Here is a 19,431-nt window from a genome sequence, read left to right as displayed (position 1 = left end):
TTATTTTCCCACAATCATTTTGGACATCTGGCACGTTTCAAAATGCTTTTACAATGATTTAAAGCGTTTTTGATTAAGATAATATGAGGACCAATTCTTAATAAAAACACAAATGAATATTGAAAAAGCATTTCAAGTGATTTTCTTCACAAGTATCCGTTAATGTTTTTTTTTTTTTTAACAAAGATATTAGATGGGAGGAGATGAACTTAGCCTTACAATGGGCTAGTAATAATACAGTTCAAATTCAACTTTAACGAGAATCGAACTTAAGACCTCTCACTTACAAGTGACAAACATCAATTTCACTCATTAGTCACTTAGTACTATTGTCTAGCAGTATTCTTCTTCATCTGTATGTCAGAGATTTTAGGTTCGATTATTCCGAAAAATAAATTTGAACCACATTAACATTATTGTTTGTAAAAAAAACATTTCATCCATTAACACTATCGTTTGTAAATTAAAAAAAAAGGCCCATAAATAATTAGACTATCTCCAAATGAGATGTTAAATGTGGAATTCCATGTAATCAAATTTGAATGTAGGAATGAGCTACATGAGTTTTCATATGAGAAAAGATGATGTCAATTTTTTTTAATTATTTTATTATGTGGATCCTATTAATGCACCAATTGATTTCTTTCTAAAATGGATTATACAAATAACATTTATAACAAAGAAACATATCGGTTAGAAAAAGAAAAAAAATATGACATTGCGACATCAGCCATTAAATTAACATTTGACATTTATCTCTTAACAATTTTATAATAATAAAATTCCTACTATTTTCCGCAGAGTAATGCTGACTAATATTTTGTTAAATATTTTCGTCCTGGCATTTTTCTATATAAAAAAGGAGAAAAACCTGACCTCCAATTGGTCTCTCTCTCTCTTTCGTCCTCCCACTAATTTTCCTCTCCGCGATTTCCAGGGATTGGAATTTGGGGATTTTCCCTAACTCTATCGATTTTCCACACGATCGACCCCTCTCTCTCTGCAATTAGGGTTTCCTCTTCCTTTCGAATTCTTCGCGAAGGTAGAGTCTCTCTTCCTCTGCAACTCCTTCTTCCCATTGTTTATAAATATTCTAAGCCCGTACGCAGCGGCAGCCCTCTTGTTCGTCTGCTTCGATTCTAGGGTTTCCTTGTTCTTCGCTGTGTAATATTGCTTTCGTGCTTTTATTTTTTTAATTTTTTAATTTTAATTTTTTTGTTTTTATTTTTTGTTATGGATGATTGTGGGTTTTGTTTCTTTTTTGTTTGGGCTTTTGTTTATTCAGCGATCTGTGTGTTAGGTTTGTTAGGTTTTTTTGTTAGCAATGTTTACGTGTTCTGTGCAGAATATATGATTTTCAATTTTTGTTTATCTATGATCTATCTAGGGTTTTCCTCATTTTATTGGCTTTTATTTTGGAGTATTTTCCATGTCATCATTTGTTCATCATCTATTTAGTGTTGTTTGTTCTGGATTAATCTAGGTTTTTATCCATGATTTTAATGGCATTGCTATTACTTCTTTGATTACCATGGTTTGCTCCGAAGAAAGTTGGGTTCCACCAAGTAGCCCAACTACTTATAAGCACATGCAAGGTCCCTCCTCTCAACACACCCCCTCACGTGTGACGGAATTTTCAAGCCTAACACGTGGGATGATGTGGAGCACATGTGGCTGTATATTTTCTGTTGGTGTTATGGAATATATGATTGTTATATATTTGCCACTCATTTGGTATGACTATTGGTTGCTAATCTATAATCGTTTCCAAATTATTACACGACTATACTTGCACACAACAGTATGTGTGCTCGAATTTACAAGTAGGCAATATGGTTAACATTTTGTTGGTTTTTTTCTATGTTGATAGAGTTATAGTGGGAGGGTAGCAAATCTTTTGTTAAATGGAGCGCAAAGTTATTGAGTTGGATCAAGGATGGGACTATATGCAGAAGGGGATCACGAAGCTGAAGAGGATCCTAGAGGGTTTACAGGAGCCTCAGTTCAACTCAGAAGAATATATGATGCTTTACACGTATCCTTGGTTATTTTATATGTACTTTTTAAATACTGTGTTTCTTTTATTTTCTCCTTATTGGTGCATTCTCCGAGGTGAACCTCTCCTTAACTTTACAGAACCATCTATAACATGTGTACTCAAAAGCCCCCCAATGATTACTCTCAACAGCTATATGACAAATACCGGGAAGCATTTGAGGAATACATTACTTCAACAGTGAGGATCAAGGAACATTCTGAAATATTTGCTTATGGTTTCTTTGTTTTGATCATTTACTTAAGTGACATTCTTTCATCATTTTCTGAAGTTGCATAGAATCATAGTTGTATTTGGCTGTTTATGTATTAGGTGCTGCCCGCACTTAGAGAGAAGCATGACGAGTTTATGCTGCGGGAGCTTGTAAAAAGATGGGCAAATCATAAACTTATGGTTAGGTGGCTATCACGCTTTTTTTACTATCTTGATCGCTACTTCATTGCAAGAAGGTCACTTCCTGCACTAAATGAAGTTGGACTAACCTGCTTTCGTGATTTGGTTAGTTATTGGACTCTTTTATATCTTCTACGTACTTTATGCAAAAATACCTACTCTCTTTTATATGCTTTGTTGTTTGTCGAAAGGGGCTTTAGTGATCTCAAATGTATTGAATATACAACCTCAGGTTTATCGGGAGGTCAATGCGAATGCCAGAATTGCTGTTATTGATCTTGTAAGTTTATTGCTTCGTGATTAAGTCTATGTTTTATGCACAAATATCCTGGCCATGATGAATGTTGTACCAATACTTTTTCTCCAGATTGATAAAGAACGTGAGGGAGAGCAGATTGATAGAGCACTGTTGAAGAATGTGGTAGATATATTTGTTGAAATTGGAATGGGTCAAATGGGGTCTTATGAACAGGACTTCGAAGCACAGTTGCTAGTAGATAGTGGTGAATACTATTCTCGTAAAGCAGCTAATTGGATTTTGACAGATACTTGTCCGGAGTACATGTCGAAGGCAAGTTTTCATGTGCTTAAGAGTGTGTGTGGCTTTTCAGTGTAGTTTTTGTCTAACACCTCTTGTGGAATTATACAGGCAGAGGAATGCTTGAAAAGGGAGAAAGAGAGAGTTAACAACTACCTTCATTCAAGCAGCGAACAGAAGCTTGTGGAGGTTAGTTAATGTGTAACATTATATTTTGAGAATTCAGATAGTAAAATATGTGTATATATATCAGTAGTTGTATATATATCAGTAGTTGTGTGGTAGCTGTAATTTGAGAAACTGTTTGGATATAATATATGTATTTACGTATGCACATAAATGTATGAAGGGAGTCCGTAGTATGTGCTAGTGGGATCGTTGGTGCTTGTGTATAATAATATATTTTGAGAATCCAGATGGTAGATAGTACATGTATATTTATTAGTGGCTGTATGGTATCTGCAATTTGATAAAGTTTTTCCACCAAATACATATAGACTGTTATGTACATAAATATGTCTGTAGTTTGTTCATAATTATTGTACTAGTGAGGTTGTTGGTGCCCGTGTATATTATAGTAGGATCCTGCGTGAATATTAGCAATAAATTAATTGTTCACAGAGGAATCTTATAAAAACCGTGGGCCAATTGTTGATATTTGAAGCATTCAGAGGTGTGTTAGCACTAATGTTTCAGGAATCTATGGGATGTACCATTCTAGAAAATCCATCAATATCGTGCAACATGGAATGTGGTACGGAACGTACTGATCCATTAGGCATGCATAACAGGTTTAAAAACACCTGTTACATTGAACATGGTGTAATTTGCCTAATGTGTGACCCTGCTTCTATAACTGAAAAGGCAGTGTAAACAGTTCTGGTTTGATATTGTTGTATTATTTTTAATCTCATTTATGTTGTATCATGATATTATTTACTTTCAAGTTCATCTGAATTATACTTGCATTCTTGACCTGTAGAAAGTGCAACATGAGTTGTTGATCGTTTATTCAACTCAACTGCTTGAGAAGGAGGGTTCTGGATGTCGTGCTATGCTGAGATTGGACAAGGTATCTTATTGCCATGCAGTTTATGATCCTGTTTGTAATCAGTCTTCTATTGTATTTCTAAGACTATGCCTGCTTGTTTGTGTCTAGGTGGATGATCTTTCTAGGATATTTAGACTTTACAACAAAATACCTAAAGGCTTGGATCCTGTTAGTCTTGTATTTAAACAGGTTTGTTTGTTTTTTGTTCATGTTCTTCCGACCTCTTTCAGATGCTCCTTTATTACAACAGTACTAAAATATGTAATGGTTTGCAGCATATTACTGCTGAAGGTACGGCCTTGGTTCAACAGGCTGAAGATGCTGCAAGTAGCCAGGTTCAGTATCTTGTTCTGTTTATGCTGAAAGTGACATATTAACAAGTGTCTTGGTGTAATTGCTGCCATATATTTATCCTATATGAACTCAAGTATAGGGGTAATTGCTGCATATGTTTTATATTCTGTTATGGATCTATTTAAATTTATTCTGCTGACCATTCTATGTATGTATGCATGCTGGAGTGTAGTTGCTAATCACTAAAATTCCTGGGTGTTGCCTCTCTATTTGATGTATCTCGTGGATGTCTTTGAAGTCATTGGTCCCATGTTCTGGCTACTTCAAAAAGTTAGATGCAAGCGTGATGTATGAATATTAACTCGGTGTTTGCATAGTGTGTATATGTATTATATATATGAAACATGCTTTTGTACTATCATGTTTTTTCATTATATAATTATAACTTACAATCAGTGTAAGTGATGCCCGAGTTGAGGTTATTGCACGGTTGCTTGATGCACATTTAATTACTCTACTTGGAGTTTTGACTCAAATGCTTATTAAGTTCAAAAGGATCATGGCATTATATGTGCTAATCTAATGAGAAAGAAGAGAAAAAAGTGATAAGAGGAATGAGGTTATAGTAAGCTGTCCTTCCTTGAACGCTTGTTGACTAAGTTGTGCCAAGGCCCAAGGGTTCTTGATCAGTAGTATTATTTGATTTTGTATTGTGTGTGCCTGGTGAATCCTATTAAGCATTCAGGAGTGAACTAAATATGTGTTCATCTTGCTTTTTATATTATGGTGTTAATTTGTATCAAAATTGCTTCTGCAGGCTCGAGGTGGAGGTGGCACACAGGAACAGGTAACTACGTTAATCCTTATTATTTGATAATTTTGGCAGTGATTGGAGGTCCGTAGTTGACGTATCTTTTGTGGTTTTCAGGTCCTTATCAAAAACATAATTGAGCTGCATGACAAGTATATGAAATATGTTGATGATAGCTTTCAGAACCACACACTCTTTCACAAGGTTAGTGTTACACAATTCTTGTCATTTACATTTGTCTTGTTACTTTCTCTAAGAGGCCCTTTTCTGTTGGGTCTTTAATAGGCATTGAAAGAGGCTTTTGAGGTATTTTGCAATAAATCCGTTTCTGGGAGTTCAAGTGCGGAATTACTTGCGGGATTCTGTGATAATATCCTCAAGAAGGGTGGGAGTGATAGGTTGAGCGATGAGGCCATAGAAGAAACGCTTGAGAAGGTATTATTTTATTGAGTGTTTTTCTTATTATGAATTTTCATTTATTGTTGGTTATGTGTTTGGTAATTCTTGTTGAACTTGATCTTTTGGATTAATTTTAAGATTGTCATCTAACTGTTTTCAGGTTGTTAAGCTGCTTGCTTATATCAGTGACAAAGACCTTTATGCAGAATTCTACAGGTAAATCCATGTTTTCTATCAATATGTAGCGTATGTGGTTTCGTGTCACTTACCAGTTAAGTTCTTGTCAGAAAGTTGCTGGTTAGTGTTTTAACAATGCACTTACCAGTAACTATGTGAAATTCCAACGGTTAATAGTACAAAGTCTTGGGGTCAAATAAGTGATACGAATCCTATTAACCATTGGGTTTTCATCCAATGGCTTATGACATGGTAAATGATCATTAACAGCTAACAGTGTCTTTGTACTCCAACATATATATGTGCGTGTGTGTGTGCAGCTCAGTAGACAATAAGTAATTGTTTTCTATGCACAGGAAAAAACTAGCCCGTCGGTTACTTTTTGATCGGAGTGCCAATGAGGACCACGAAAGAAGTATTCTGACGAAGCTCAAGCAGCAATGTGGTGGACAGTTTACGTCAAAAATGGAGGGAATGGTGAGTCAACCTGTTTTTCCCTGAGCGTCTTTCTGACTGTTACTTCGCTGTTAATAGAGATATTTTCCTTCTTTTTTTTTTCCGTCAAACGATGGTCAATTATCAAGTTCGTATAGAAATGTTTACATCTCGAGCAAGAGAGTTAAAAACCCAATCGGGAACAACAACCCCATCTTTGACTACCACCCTTTCCAGTGTCTACAAAGTAAGCTACTGGGTCACACCATTACAATCATGTGAAGCGAAAAAAAAAAAAAGATATACTCCAACTATCTAGCCATCTGATGCACATCCTGCAAAGTACTTTCAATATCTTCATCCCTTTGCGGGTATTTGTCTTTGTGGTCACCAAGTATTTTTAATACTAGGATTGGGTCAATTAAGAGAAATTTTAGCAAGTGGTATTGACTTAAGGTGGAGAGGAAAATTATTGTTATTGACCTAAGATGAAGTAGGAAATTGTTTCATGAACTTATTTATTGACCTAGATTGAATTTCTTAAATTATCTTTCAGGTCACTGATTTGACAATAGCTCGGGACCACCAGAAAGGGTTTGAGGAGTATCTTCACCATAACCCTGCCGTGAATCCTGGGATGGACTTGACAGTCACTGTGCTTACGACTGGTTACTGGCCGAGTTATAAATCGTTTGATCTTAACCTTCCTGAAGAGATGGTAATATTAAGTTTGTGGAAGATTTCCACTGCAAATATGGATTGTGCTTGGAAATACACGTTCCCAAATATGGTATACCTGATGAATAGATATTTGGCGTATATATCTATTTCAGGTGAAATGTGTTGAAGTTTTCAAGGGATTCTATGAAACAAAAACGAAACACCGGAAACTTACATGGATTTACTCATTGGGCACGTGCAATGTTACTGGCAAGTTTGACACCAGACCCATTGAATTGATCGTGTCAACCTATCAGGTTATTCCACAATATTTTGCTTGATTTATTTTGGCCATTGGCAGAATGTCACTTTTTCAAGAGTATTCGAGTACGGGGACTATAAGTTGTGTTGCTTGTATTTTTCACAGGCTGCTCTCTTGCTCCTCTTCAACAGCGCTGATAAATTGAGCTATTCAGAAATATTGACTCAGTTGAACCTTACTCATGACGACTTGGTTAGATTGCTTCATTCGCTCTCATGTGCCAAGTACAAGATTCTCATCAAGGAGCCAAATTCAAAGACCATCTCAACGAACGACAGCTTTGAATTCAACTACAAGTTCACGGATAAAATGAGAAGAATCAAGGTCTGAGATCCCTGTACTTGTTTCCACTTCATTCTTTTTCTGAGAGCTGAAGATTCATTAACTATGGCTGTTTTGTTATCCTTAGATTCCTCTCCCACCCGTAGATGAAAGGAAGAAAGTGATTGAAGATGTTGACAAAGACCGGAGATATGCTATCGATGCTGCAATTGTTAGGATTATGAAGAGTCGGAAAGTTTTGGGTCATCAACAATTAGTCTTGGAGTGCGTTGAGCAGCTAGGAAAAATGTTCAAGGTACTACATTATGTTTGTCATTGGATGCACTTTTCAGTTTACGTTGGTGTTCGCATATAGACATTTTGCCTCCCGTATCTGTATCTATATATTCTGTGCTCTTTTGTTCCCATTTAATCCGTTCCGGCAACGGTTATGGGCGGACTTGAAATGTGCAGCCCGACATCAAAGCAATTAAGAAGCGAATTGAAGACCTCATCACTCGCGACTACCTGGAGAGGGACAAGGAAAACCCCAACATGTTCAGGTATCTTGCCTGATTCGATTGCTTGGGTGTAGGAGGGACTGGTTGAACACCCTCATCAGAAAGCTCGAGCCATAGTTTCTTCTTCTTCTTCGTCTTCGGATTTGAGACCCGAGAGATCTGCTGTATATTGTGTGCAGCTCTTTTAGAAATGCTAGGATTTTTCAGACGACTTTTTGTGCAATTGATCCATTATCTAAGTTTTTCTAACTTAGGGGGGGGAATATTATTATTGGCAATAATATTAAGATTTTTGTACTGCTATTTAGTGTTTTCGTGGTTGCTTAACGACCTTTAGAAGGCCTTTAGAAGGCTAAGAGCTCGTTTGATAGTGTTTTTAAAATGCTGGAAGTGCTTTTGATGAAATTTTTTTTAGAAACGATCCTTAATAAAATTGCAAGTAAATTCTAGAAAAGCACATAAGGTGTTTTCTGGAAAAAATATATAACTGATGTTTCTTGCAAAAAATACTTTGTGTTTTTGGAATTCAAAAATATTTTCTTTAAAAGGGTTTTTAATCAATTTAAAAGCACAAGCCCAAAACCAGTGTTAACCTTTTCTCTTTCGGTTTATGCTTCTTCACTATAAAAGTTTCCTTTTTAACACAAGTGGGTTTGGAGAGGTTCGATTGATGTATGGGAAAGGGAATATAGATATGTTTCGTGAGTTCCGTTCTCTTTGTTACCTAACGACTAAGGATACATGGTCGCTCAGATTGATTTGATGTCATATTAAGAGTTGGGTTTAAAACATTAAAAACTCATTCGTTCATTCTTTGTTTGATATCAAATTCAACAGTTGAGTTTGAAACATTAAAAGCATTCGTTGGTCGCCAAGTGACCATGTAATTTAGGGGTGAGTTGTTGGTCTCAAAACCATTAACTATAACTCACTACATTCCGCATGATATTCGCCTTCCCATGGCCCGAGCCCCGACTAATATTTTCTTTACCGTGCACACAAAATGTCTTGCAAAAACTCAACAATTTCCATTTTCACTAAATTACGAGTTTTTATTTTTTCTAAACAAACGATATTATTATCTACATTAAGAGAGGATTAGCAATAATATGATTCAAATTCACATTTTGTGGAAATCGAACCTGAGACTTCTCGCTTGTAGTGAAGAAAAATATCACCAGACCGTAGTACTCGGTAGCCAAGAATTACTGAGTTATAGTCACAATTTTTCACCATAAAATTCATGGAAGAAATTCTAGATATGTTGCGGCCTATAAAAACCTACAAAATGTATTTTTCCGTCTTAGAGCATAAAATACTGAACAGAAAAGAGAGCACTCAAAATCTCCCGTTGACATTTCCGGCTTTTTTCCATGAATAATTTATAAAACCCGGATAATAACCATCGCTAACTGAACTGATTTTAAACATTATTGTGTAAACCTAAACAAATGTTATTTCTCTCACTAAACAATCGTTTAATCACTAACTGTTGGGAAACTATACTATCCACATCACATCAGGCAAAATTCAAAACGAGAATATCACACCGAATTCATACGTCTACTCGCTAGAGCTGCAGAAATCGCAACTATCCCCGCTGCTCAACCTGCAAGCAGAGACCCAGTTTGGTTAGCAAAACATTATACGCTCCTCAAATTCAATCTACAAGACTTGCACTAACAATAGCGATCAGTCACACGTCTCTGGATTTGTTGCATTCTTACTTAAAACCCTAGAACATCTCTCGTACATGCCACATAAACGGGAAAGTGATTTTCTACTTCCCGACACTCCTCTCTCTTTCTCTAGCCCTTGGATTGAATTAAATCAAAGGAGAATCAAGAGTAAAGACGAAAGGGAAGGGTACAGAAGAAGAGTAATTCGGCTCAATCCTGCCCTCCTCTCATGTATGCAAATATATCTTTAATTATCTGAAGTCGACAAAAAAGATTACGTTGCTAAATCATTAGAACCTTACCTGTTAGATCTGAAGGACCGAGTTAATAATATCCAACCGATCCCCTTCTCTTTACAGACGGAAACACGTGCAGATTCTTCAATAATCCCGATTCAATGAATAGTATATATACATTGTCGCCACTGGCAAGATAAAGTGAAAATAGACAGAGTTAGAGATGAATGCACTTAGAATGAAGCATCAAACTTCCACCAACAGTTACGGCTAACAAACCTTTGAGGAAAGAAACTCAGGCAAGCGCAGCAGGTTCGAGCTAACATGCATAACAGTGATAATAATTCGCTGATAATGTTTTTTTCTTTTCCTTTTTCATCTGATTTCGTCTCTATTAACGCAAAGAAGATATCCTAACTACAACAAAAGTGAAGACAACCTGCACATGTAACACGTATCAAAATCAAATTCAGACAAAAAAGTGCAAATGGTAACTGAAAGGTTTGACAGGGAAATACAGATTATCTATTAGAAAAAACAGCATACCTACGATTTCCATCTTTTCCACCCTTTTCTACAGTGTCGGTGTGGTCCCAACTGTTGAATCAAGATCAGATAGTATGCGCACACACTGGCAGCTGCCAGTCTTCTCCACAAAGTTCAATATAACGAATTATCAAGATAAGTTAACAGTCTCAACAATAAAGAATCTCCAAAGCTGTAAGTTCTGGTTTTGGGACTCAAAACAAACCCCCTATTGATTTTAGAACTCGGTTCTCCCGTCCTTATATACAACTATTATATCACCCCTCACATTCTTGATGAAGTAAATCCACTTTCAGAAGCTGCTCCAGAATCTTTTCATCAGAGCCGTACTTAACGATGACTTGTCAGTGCTAGAAAGCAGATTCGAGACCACATAAAATAAAATGACTAGGCGTTCGCTGTATTTGAAACATGAAGAGAAACAATCAGTCGCTCAACAGATGTTCCGAGCAGTTCAGCAGAAGTATCAAGACCAGACTCGTTTTCCGCCTTCCTTAAGGCATGAGACCAAGGATTCACCAATAGACCTTTTGCTAGGGTTGAATCATCCCACAACTACTTGCCTTTTTTAACGGCTGATAGCATCCATCGCGAGCCGTACCAAACGTAGTAATCCCTCCACGTCTTGGAAGTGAAAGTCAAGAGCCCTTTTAATGGCAGATATACCCTCTGCACGCTTAGCATCTCCCGTGTTTGTATTAGCAGCTGCAAATGCAAGCATAGATTTCCTCGACGCTTCCATTGCAAAATTTACATCCTGAGCCTGCAAGAAATCATATTTACAAAATGTTCATCATCGTCCACACTTCTCTACTGTGAAAAGAGAATACCCATTCCTAAATAAATTGACAGTCAATTCTTGTTCATGCCCTTCTCTGACCACGTTATACGTACTAAAGATTTAGAAAAATAATTCTGATGAAAATGTGCAACAGTACAAGGGAAACAAATTAAAGTTTCAGAATAGGATCTACATAAACTTACAAAATTGAGCATCCGGAGAAAATTGGGACGGTTTCGGGCAGCAATAACATGATTTCCAGCAACTTGGGGAGAGCTAACGCCCTTGGGTAAGGCAACCTTGTCTAACGTTGAGGGGTTGTTTAGGTTATCAACATCAGAGGCAGAGGAAGAAGGAGATTCACCTGATAGAAAAGCAACAAGACGGATATCAAATTAGCAGCAACTCAGAACAAGGCTACCAAGAGCCTTGCAGCTCCTCTAGCACCAAATAACAGCTCACTTAGGACGCTGGTCAATTTACCAGGAGGACCCAATTGTAAAGCTGTTTGCAACTCAAGACGATCTCTGCTTGCACTGGCATGCGAGGAGTATATCACCCTCATATAAGCCACTTCCATGCATTTGTAGGCCAAAGCCGCAGCAGCCATATCCTTGGCTTTCTCGTATTCATGTGCACAAAACCTATAAGATAATTTTTAATTAACAAGGAAAAGCATAAAAGGCATGAAAGCTCCAGAACCCATTAGAATATAAAAGCCTGCAAAGAACACACTTAAAAAATAGGAATGGCTCCTATACGTGCCACTACAGTACATGCCAATAACTATTCTAATGACCAAAGACGACACAATCAATACCTAGCACGGCCCAAAAGCACATCCCACATGCAAAAGACAGATGACAGCTTCAACAGTATAAGAAGATCACTCCCTACATCCTAAGAGCTAATGCTATGCGTACCCCCAAAAGTACACTTTCTCTGTCACCCCTCCCAACCAATCCAAAAGGGCTTTCGATGCAAGTCCAAATACATGATGGTAAAAACCACAAAAATATAGTTGAAAGTACCACCTAAAATTGCGGACAACCATATTATGGATCCCAATGCACATGCAGGGTTCCACAAAGGGTAGAGGAGGACTCACAGCAAGGTTGCACAAGTCAACAGATATGATCACTAAGACCCAAAACCAGTGCATGTGCCACGAGAAAATAAGTATTAACACGGCTCAAATTTGACTTACTCGCATAGTTTCGCGGTGCTACTATACACTTGCATGCACTGAGTCATGTCAATATGCTTGGCACTATCAATGTTCTCCAACAAAGATGCAGCATGAAGAAATTTGACAGCCGCTTGGAAATAAAGCCCTGTACTTTCGGAAGACCCGGCGTTCTGCAAGGATTAGTATTACACGTGATTATCACAGAAAGGAGAAAAGCAACATCTAATCATAAAAATACGATGGTTAAAACCTTGACGCGATCAGCAAGATGTTTTAGATCTTTAGCCTCTTTCAGAGCATTAGTACCAGCCTGGCTGCCGGAATCCCTTCTAACTGGACTAGGGGCATCAATATCCCTGGCCCTGTGCCCATTCTGTGCAAGATGCCTTGAACTGATATACTGAGCTCCATTCTGATTATCAACCCTTCTGGTTTGTATTTGCTTCAGAGCATCATTACCTTCAGAGGCATCAACTTGTGAGCTATCTGCACCATTACCTTTTTGAGAACCCACAGCTGGTCGGGGACAACGACCCGTAATCTCATTTTGAAATCCACCAGAGGGTGGCAAGGGTAGTGACCTCCCCCTAACTGAGCCTGCATCCACTCGTTCAGTTTTTTCAGAAGGAATCTTTGATGACTTTTCACCATCACAATCTTGCAGTGAATTCTGCTTGGGAGTAGAAATTGCATCTTTTTTGCAAATGGTTTCTGGCTTAACATCTGGGCCATCATGCCCCCCAAAATTCGACTGACCTTCCCCTTTACTGCTCTCAATGGAAGATTTTCCAGTAACATCTTTCTTGCTGACATATTTGTTCTCAGTTTCACCAGATTTAGACCCAAATTTCTCCTGCAACTTGTTTTTACCATCCCCGGGTTTTATTCCATGGGAGGGTGAATGATCTTTCTGTTCACTGAGAACATTAGAATTCTTGGCCTCACCAATGTCCAAATCAGATTCAAAGCTCCTGTTCTTGTCCTTTGACAGTGAAGAAGAGTATCCCTTCCCTGACTTTCTTGGGTGCGATCCATTAGAGTGATAATGCTTTCCATTCTCTCTGTCCTGGAAATCAAGCACAGAAGACTCACGGGCCCCATGATAAGCCGCAGTGGAGACTTTGTCCTTCCTTGCTGTTGCAGATCGATCACTCCCACCATCATCTTCGCCATCTGAGCACCTTCTTGGGCTACCTATGGCAAAATGACCAGCATTTTGTGATTCATCCTTTCCCATGAGGTCCCTGCGTACTGATGTAAGCTTATCAGGATTCAATATTCTCATAGGTGAAGATGAGACAGATTCTACAGGTGAACCTTTAACTTCCTGAAAGCTGGATTTGGTTTTCTGGGAGCCAGAGATTTTGGAGGAGCTTGAAGTTGCAGCCATAGGAACCTGTACAGATCCCAAATCTTTTTTCAAGGAATCCACATCATTCCTACTCCGGTGAGTTAAGCTGCTAACGATATCTTTTCTATGTTGTTGGTTCTTTGCATGGCTGCTTTTTTTGTCTGTTCTACCACTTCCTTTGCTTGCACTAGACTCTTTCCCATCGGATTTAGAAGACCTTGCCTTCTTTTCTTTCCTGCGGTAGTTCTCACTAAACTCCTCCTTCACGGCGACTGAATGATCCTCAACATAATGCCCTGTAGCTGGAATGGAACCCATATGAATTTGAGAATCGGAGGATTCCTTCAGTTTTCTCTTTTTTGATCTACCTTTAGAATCAATGTTTCCCACATCTAAGGATCGACTATTTAAGAAAGCTTCATCTTTTGCTTTTGTAATAGAAGCGGCATGTGACCTGTTCTTAATTTGATCTTTCCCTGCAGCAGCAGTCAGAAAACCACCACTTGAGCTAGGACCTACCTCCCCAACTGCCCCACTGTAGTCTGATGCCCATCCTTCATCATTGATATGTTTAACTTCAGTCTTGATTTTCTTGGAAGCTCTAGAAGAATCTGGATCAGAGTCTCTTCTATTCTTTATCTTTAAATTCTTGAAGTCACCTGTTTGACATGCTGTATTAGTACGTAAATAGCATTCACATTAATTAAGGAAGTCTTAAAAGCACCCAAAAAAAAAAAAAAAAATGCTGTTTCATACAGTACCTCCCCCAGTAGAGCGCTCTAAATCTCTATGCTTCTCCCTGTACTTGTGTTTTCGTTTCTCCACTGCCATGTCACTGGACTTGCTTAGCTGCTGCAAATCAGGTTCACTTGGCAGTGGAGACTGATTCACATCATTCAAGCTTCTACTCTTCACCGATGCCTGCATGGTTTTCTTCATAGAGTTTGGAAACTGAATGGAACCATCTTTATTAGTTGCATTTGGCAATTCTTTTGCTCCAATTTTTTTCTTTCCACCACTAGGCATGGCAGGCAAACCAAAATTTTCAAGGTTTTGGTCAGGGTTTCGAGGCTTAGGCAATGCCACTCCCTCCATTAAACCAGGATTTCTGGGCAGATTATTTTGATTCTCAGGGGCAGGAACTTGGTACTGTGCAATTAGAGCTTTCGTCTTTTCTGTTGTTTCCTCCTCGTTTACATTACACCGATTCATCCCAGGCCTACATTTGAATCAAGAGATGAGCTTCAGAGATATCGAAAGCGAGAGAGATTGGAATGAACAGTCACAAATTATAAAATGGCATACATCAGTATACCACTACAGGTTTTGTAGATGCAGCGATATACTATGTACTGTAATGAACATAGTGATAGATAGGCTAGAAAATGCCTATGATAAAGGAACTTACAGCCAATTAAGCATGCTACATAGCCACTTCTCAGGTAGGCTCTCCGGGTTTGTACCATATGGAAGAAGCCGCCATTTCTGACACTTGTCACAACACACCCAATTATCTTTTATCAGTGCAGGAGCCCCCGTAGCAGGAGGCACAGCAGACACAGGCCCATTTCCAGAGCGTGGGGCTATATTTGAAGCCATCATAGGATATGAGTCTGCAATTGATGGTTTATCAAATTTATTGCCACTTTGTCTCTCCCTTGATGCACTGTTAACTGCAGATGTGCTTTTTGCAACAGCATCAGATTCCTTAAGCTTATCTTCAAACAGCAGTTCAGATAAATTCATTTGGTTCTTTTCGTCTATATCCCCAAACAAATCTCTATATGTATCCCTGCTTTGATCAATATTAGAACTATTTGCAAGAGTGCCCTTCATTTTGGGCGCTGAAGAAGAACCAACCCTTGAGCTTTCTTTTGGAAACTCAGCAACTGGGTTCCTGTGACTTTCCTTCTGTTTGTTTTTCTCCCCAGGTACTGGATACTCCTTCCCAGAAAATAGTCTTCTATCATCTACCTCATGTGATGTAGCCTTCTGATTGACTTTCTGCTTTGAATGGTCCATGACTTCAGTATTTAGAGCTTTCCTCCCTTTGGAAACATTTAAGTCACCTTTTACCGATTCATAAGTCTTCTCTACTCTGCAATGGCCCTCTTTCTTTGGATGAACCAAAACATCCACACTCACATTCACTTTTCTATCTTCCTGAACCTTTCCAGCCAAATTGGCTTTTCGCTTTTCAACCCAGCCATCCTCTTGGGTGGAAATTGGCTCCATTGGTTCATCTTCTGCTTGACCAGGGAAGACCTTATCCCTCACTAAAGTTTTCTTATCCATTTCTTTGCTCTTTATCACATCATTGACAGTAGAAAATGAACTAGATAGAAGTGGGAGCTTCAAGGTTTTAGAAACAAGCTCCTCACAAGCAAACATGTCAATGTCATGTTCCTTCTTTGACAGAAGCCCAGTTCCATCCTTATTTTTCCCACTCTTTGATTCTGCTGACAAATCATTTCTTTCAACCGATTTTGTTTTCCTCGATCCTGACACTTTCCCACCTCCCTCCATGGTATGATTTCCATTCACTCTACCCTCTTTTAGGAGCTTTTCCTTTTCAATTAAGTAAATGAGGTCATCGTGAAGAGGTGACATCATATCCTCATGCATGGGAAAGGAAGTCATAATCTGCTCCAGAGCACCGCCAAAAGAAATGTTTTAGATTAAGCACACTATTTCAGAAACAGAAAACATCTGAATATTACAGGGAGATGATTCACCTGAAGAATACTGGTGGGAGATTCAAATGGGGCATCTTGAGGCTCATGAGATATCCCTTCACTCTCGGAAGGGCTATCATCTACTGAGGAAGACGATGTGGCATCAAGACCAAGCCCACTGTAGATAGCATTTTTTCGTGTTGACAAGTTATCCGATCCCACTTTAAGTCGCACCTTCAGTGTTTTCTGGTCTGATGAATTAATATCTTTCTTGTTTGCAGATTCATGCCGAGGAGCGTACTGGTCAGCTTGAATTAATGACACACTTCCTTCTTGTTTGACTGGATCATTTGCTGAGGGTGCCTTTGGTGCAACAAGCGAAGTGGAACCTGTAGAAGCAGGTCCAACTCCCACTGACTGAGGTGTATTATAACAAACTGCGTTGTTACGTTGACCAGCCTGTGTAGAAAAATAATGAAGGATGCTCAAGTACACTGATAATTGTCAAATAAACCACTACAAGACAAAGGTTTGTCTACAGAACTAGATATAAGTAGGAAATGATATGCTGAGAGTTGATACCTCAAGTTTCAAATTGTTGGGAGATTTGAGTAAGCTGCAGTTCTGAACTTTTTGCGGAGTCTTTGGATGAGACGACACTGGAGACCTCTGATAGGAAGGTAAAAATGAGCCATACCCACCCCACTTTGCCCCTGTTGCAATGTATTGATTGCCAACTCGTTACTTAAAGAGAAGGAACTTAAAATTAATGAATCTCTCAAGCATAAGAGATAATGTAATCCTCTTAAATTGACTTACCCAAATTCTCCGCAGAAACTCCACCTTCAAATTCTTTCTGGAAGTGTCCCAAAACATCCTGAATTTTATCATCCTAATACCAGAGAGAGCAGTATCTGTCATTAAAATGCAAAGCTCGTCTAAAGAGACGCAAAGTAATAAGAGCTAGAAACAAGACGGTTATACTTCAATAACGCTTTTCATAAGATTAGGCATCTTTATGATTTAAGATTTGAAATTGTCGAGCTACCAAATATTAACTACCTAAAGCAATCACACTTCATGACCCTACAACAACACTTAAACAAGTATCAGAATCTCAAAACCCCAGTTTCAAATTCCAAAAGGTCACCCATCGCATTTGAAGCTAACGTAGATAAATTCTACAAAACTTGATTCTAACATTCAGATTTTACAATCCCATATAACTCATAAATACACAGTACATCAATATGGATTCCAAAACTGAATCGTTTTCATGGCACATTATATGGCACGTTAAACAGTTATAATAACCAGTAAGTTCAGCGCAAAAACCAATTACTCGCATGATCCAACCCCTCAAAACAGCATTTTCATGCCAGACCATAAGTCAAAGAGGGATACATCCTTACATTACAAAGTGGACGAATACGATATGTTAACACTGCAAGTACATTACAACAACCATGAGCTAAGTAACAAAGTCCTAAACTTCAGCTCCACTCCCTGAAAGCAAATATCAAGTCTTCAAGCATCTTAAGCTCAAGTAAGAGATTTCTACTCAAATTTAATTCAATAAAAAGTTCTCGTTCCATTACGTGCCCTTAAATTCTTAACATAATCAAAGTAAAATTCAATTTCAATCAAACTCCATTAGCTCGGATCTACACACCATACAAGTCAACCCAAAAAAAATTCGAGCAATTCAAAACCGATATTCATGTAAGGATCAAACTTTTAAGCAGCATAAACAGATGTATATCCAAATCTACATGTATAAATACATATATGTGTTTCTATATGCTTACGATGTAAGAGAGAGCAACATCGACATCGATGTTGGAATCGTATTCATTGATGTGGGAAGAGCAAGCTTCGCCTTCTTCAAGCTCAGTATCCTCCATCTCTATCCTACCTGCAAACCCTAATTCTATCCCCTTCCTTGCATCCCTAGTCCCCACAGAAATCATCCACAAATCTCTCTCTCTCAAATTCTTCAACTACTAATCAAACCACGACCCATTCAACAAAATCCAAAATCCCTATCAATCAAATTCCCACCCGATCACACAAACACCCTCAAAAATCAATAACCCCAAATCCCAAAATTCAAATCTTCCAAAATTTCCCGAATTAAAAAACGAATTTATAAAATTAAACAAACCCAATTGGGTTTCTAAAAGCTCCGATTTCGCCAACAGCGTCAATCTTATGCTTTTCCGAGACGCTTTCTGCGTGTAAATTCTTTTGAGCTGAAAATTTAATTCAGCAGGGCTCTCTCTCTCTCTCCTCTTTCTCTCTCTCTCTCTCTCTCTCTCTGGTTTTTGGTGTTTACAGCAGCCGGTTTCTTAATTTCTGATTATTTTTATTTTCTTTCGCTCGAAGCAAAAATTAATTAATTAATCATATTTTTCTGGCAATAATATTAATTTTTGTAATTTATGTGTCCACGTAGAATTAGGAAAGAACCAGGATCTAACCAGCATACACCGTTTACATATTTCCTTTTATTTCGTTTTGGCCCCTATATTTCCTCTTTTTTATGTAATGGCCCTGTTGTGAAAGACTGAGAATTTATAGTTTGAGACGCAAGAATACGCGCGTGGTTGCACGCTTCTCCCTTTTTCGGCCCTGAGAAAAAAAATGTAGTTTCCATAGGTGAAGTGTTCTAATTGTGAAGTACAGGTGATTTTTGTAGTAGTGTGATAGCAAGAATATTCTACAATAGATTACAAGTTTGTTAATTAGTTAAAACGTACGAGCAAAATGTCGTTATGAAATCTATTTCATATAAGTCAACGATAGTTGGTTGAGTTAGTAAGGATCGTTTTTTATTATAAATTAAAATCTAGGTTCGAGTACCGTTGTTGGCAATTCCTCTTGGTTGGCGACCTGCAAAAACTAAAAAATGGGCTAGGACTCTTACGTAAGTCCTCAAAGAGACTTGTGGTATGTCCTGTAATAGAATAGTCTCCCTTATCTCTAAACTTTTGATTACCAAAAATATGTGTTTTCATATAATATATGTTTATATGGATTATTTTTCATGCTGGATT

The 19,431-nt window shown here is 38.1% G+C and overlaps 2 protein-coding genes across 11 annotated transcripts; one reads left to right on the top strand and one right to left on the bottom strand.

Annotated features, from left to right (window-relative positions):
• Positions 1 to 790: 790 nt before the first annotated feature.
• On the top strand, positions 791 to 8,221 carry LOC137742142 (cullin-1). Of its 4 annotated transcripts, none has more exons than XM_088679683.1 (21): positions 851 to 1,042; positions 1,548 to 1,676; positions 1,871 to 2,035; positions 2,137 to 2,236; positions 2,369 to 2,554; positions 2,682 to 2,729; positions 2,817 to 3,020; positions 3,099 to 3,176; positions 3,970 to 4,059; positions 4,147 to 4,227; positions 4,314 to 4,373; positions 5,150 to 5,179; positions 5,261 to 5,347; positions 5,429 to 5,578; positions 5,703 to 5,758; positions 6,076 to 6,196; positions 6,711 to 6,872; positions 6,988 to 7,131; positions 7,242 to 7,460; positions 7,546 to 7,713; positions 7,872 to 8,221. In XM_088679683.1, the coding sequence occupies exons 3-21, from the start codon at positions 1,905 to 1,907 to the stop codon at positions 7,971 to 7,973; spliced, it is 2,217 nt and encodes a 738-aa protein (XP_088535809.1). In that variant the 5' UTR covers positions 851 to 1,042; positions 1,548 to 1,676; positions 1,871 to 1,904; the 3' UTR covers positions 7,974 to 8,221. The 4 variants fall into 4 exon arrangements, with proteins under 4 accessions (XP_088535808.1, XP_088535809.1, XP_088535807.1 ...); XM_088679681.1 differs by lacking the exon at positions 1,548 to 1,676 and having other exon boundaries at positions 887 to 989; positions 1,030 to 1,042; positions 2,817 to 3,024; positions 3,103 to 3,176; XM_088679682.1 differs by lacking the exon at positions 1,548 to 1,676 and having other exon boundaries at positions 791 to 1,042.
• A 1,096-nt stretch (positions 8,222 to 9,317) lies between these two features.
• Positions 9,318 to 18,746, bottom strand: LOC137742143 (cysteine-tryptophan domain-containing zinc finger protein 3). 7 transcript variants are annotated; one of them, XM_088679679.1, is made up of 15 exons: positions 18,184 to 18,746; positions 17,195 to 17,267; positions 16,958 to 17,088; positions 16,436 to 16,834; positions 15,109 to 16,343; positions 14,462 to 14,919; positions 12,600 to 14,371; positions 12,368 to 12,519; positions 11,644 to 11,804; positions 11,364 to 11,524; positions 10,943 to 11,142; positions 10,380 to 10,777; positions 10,113 to 10,272; positions 9,900 to 10,021; positions 9,318 to 9,527 (listed from the first exon to the last, which is right to left on the bottom strand). In XM_088679679.1, exons 1-11 carry the CDS (start codon positions 18,343 to 18,345, stop codon positions 10,948 to 10,950), a joined length of 4,899 nt encoding a protein of 1,632 aa, XP_088535805.1. In that variant the 5' UTR covers positions 18,346 to 18,746; the 3' UTR covers positions 9,318 to 9,527; positions 9,900 to 10,021; positions 10,113 to 10,272; positions 10,380 to 10,777; positions 10,943 to 10,947. The 7 variants fall into 7 exon arrangements, with proteins under 7 accessions (XP_088535805.1, XP_088535806.1, XP_088535802.1 ...); XM_088679680.1 differs by having other exon boundaries at positions 12,600 to 14,359; XM_088679676.1 differs by having other exon boundaries at positions 10,380 to 11,142; positions 11,623 to 11,804.
• Between the last annotated feature and the right edge of the window lie 685 nt (positions 18,747 to 19,431).

The sequence above is a fragment of the Pyrus communis genome, chromosome 11, assembly GCF_041283825.1.
Source record: "Pyrus communis isolate YQ-2024b chromosome 11, ASM4128382v1, whole genome shotgun sequence".
NCBI classification, from domain to species: Eukaryota; Viridiplantae; Streptophyta; class Magnoliopsida; order Rosales; family Rosaceae; genus Pyrus; species Pyrus communis.
This window is presented reverse-complemented; position numbering and strand designations above follow the sequence as displayed.

What these genes read in the sequence shown, in the direction of transcription:
- LOC137742142 (XM_088679682.1), top strand. Translation starts at nt 1,905, where the DNA reads ATGGAGCGCAAAGTTATTGAGTTGGATCAAGGATGGGACTATATGCAG. An exon ending in GAATATATGATGCTTTACAC is followed by an intron (nt 2,036 to 2,136) that starts GTATCCTTGGTT and finishes TTAACTTTACAG; the next exon opens with AACCATCTATAACATGTGTA. An exon ending in TGATCGTGTCAACCTATCAG is followed by an intron (nt 7,132 to 7,241) that starts GTTATTCCACAA and finishes TATTTTTCACAG; the next exon opens with GCTGCTCTCTTGCTCCTCTT.
- LOC137742143 (XM_088679676.1), bottom strand. Translation starts at nt 18,345, where the DNA reads ATGATTTCTGTGGGGACTAGGGATGCAAGGAAGGGGATAGAATTAGGG. An exon ending in CTCCCACCAGTATTCTTCAG is followed by an intron (nt 16,344 to 16,435) that starts GTGAATCATCTC and finishes GCTCTGGAGCAG; the next exon opens with ATTATGACTTCCTTTCCCAT. An exon ending in TTCTCCGGATGCTCAATTTT is followed by an intron (nt 11,143 to 11,363) that starts GTAAGTTTATGT and finishes GATTTCTTGCAG; the next exon opens with GCTCAGGATGTAAATTTTGC.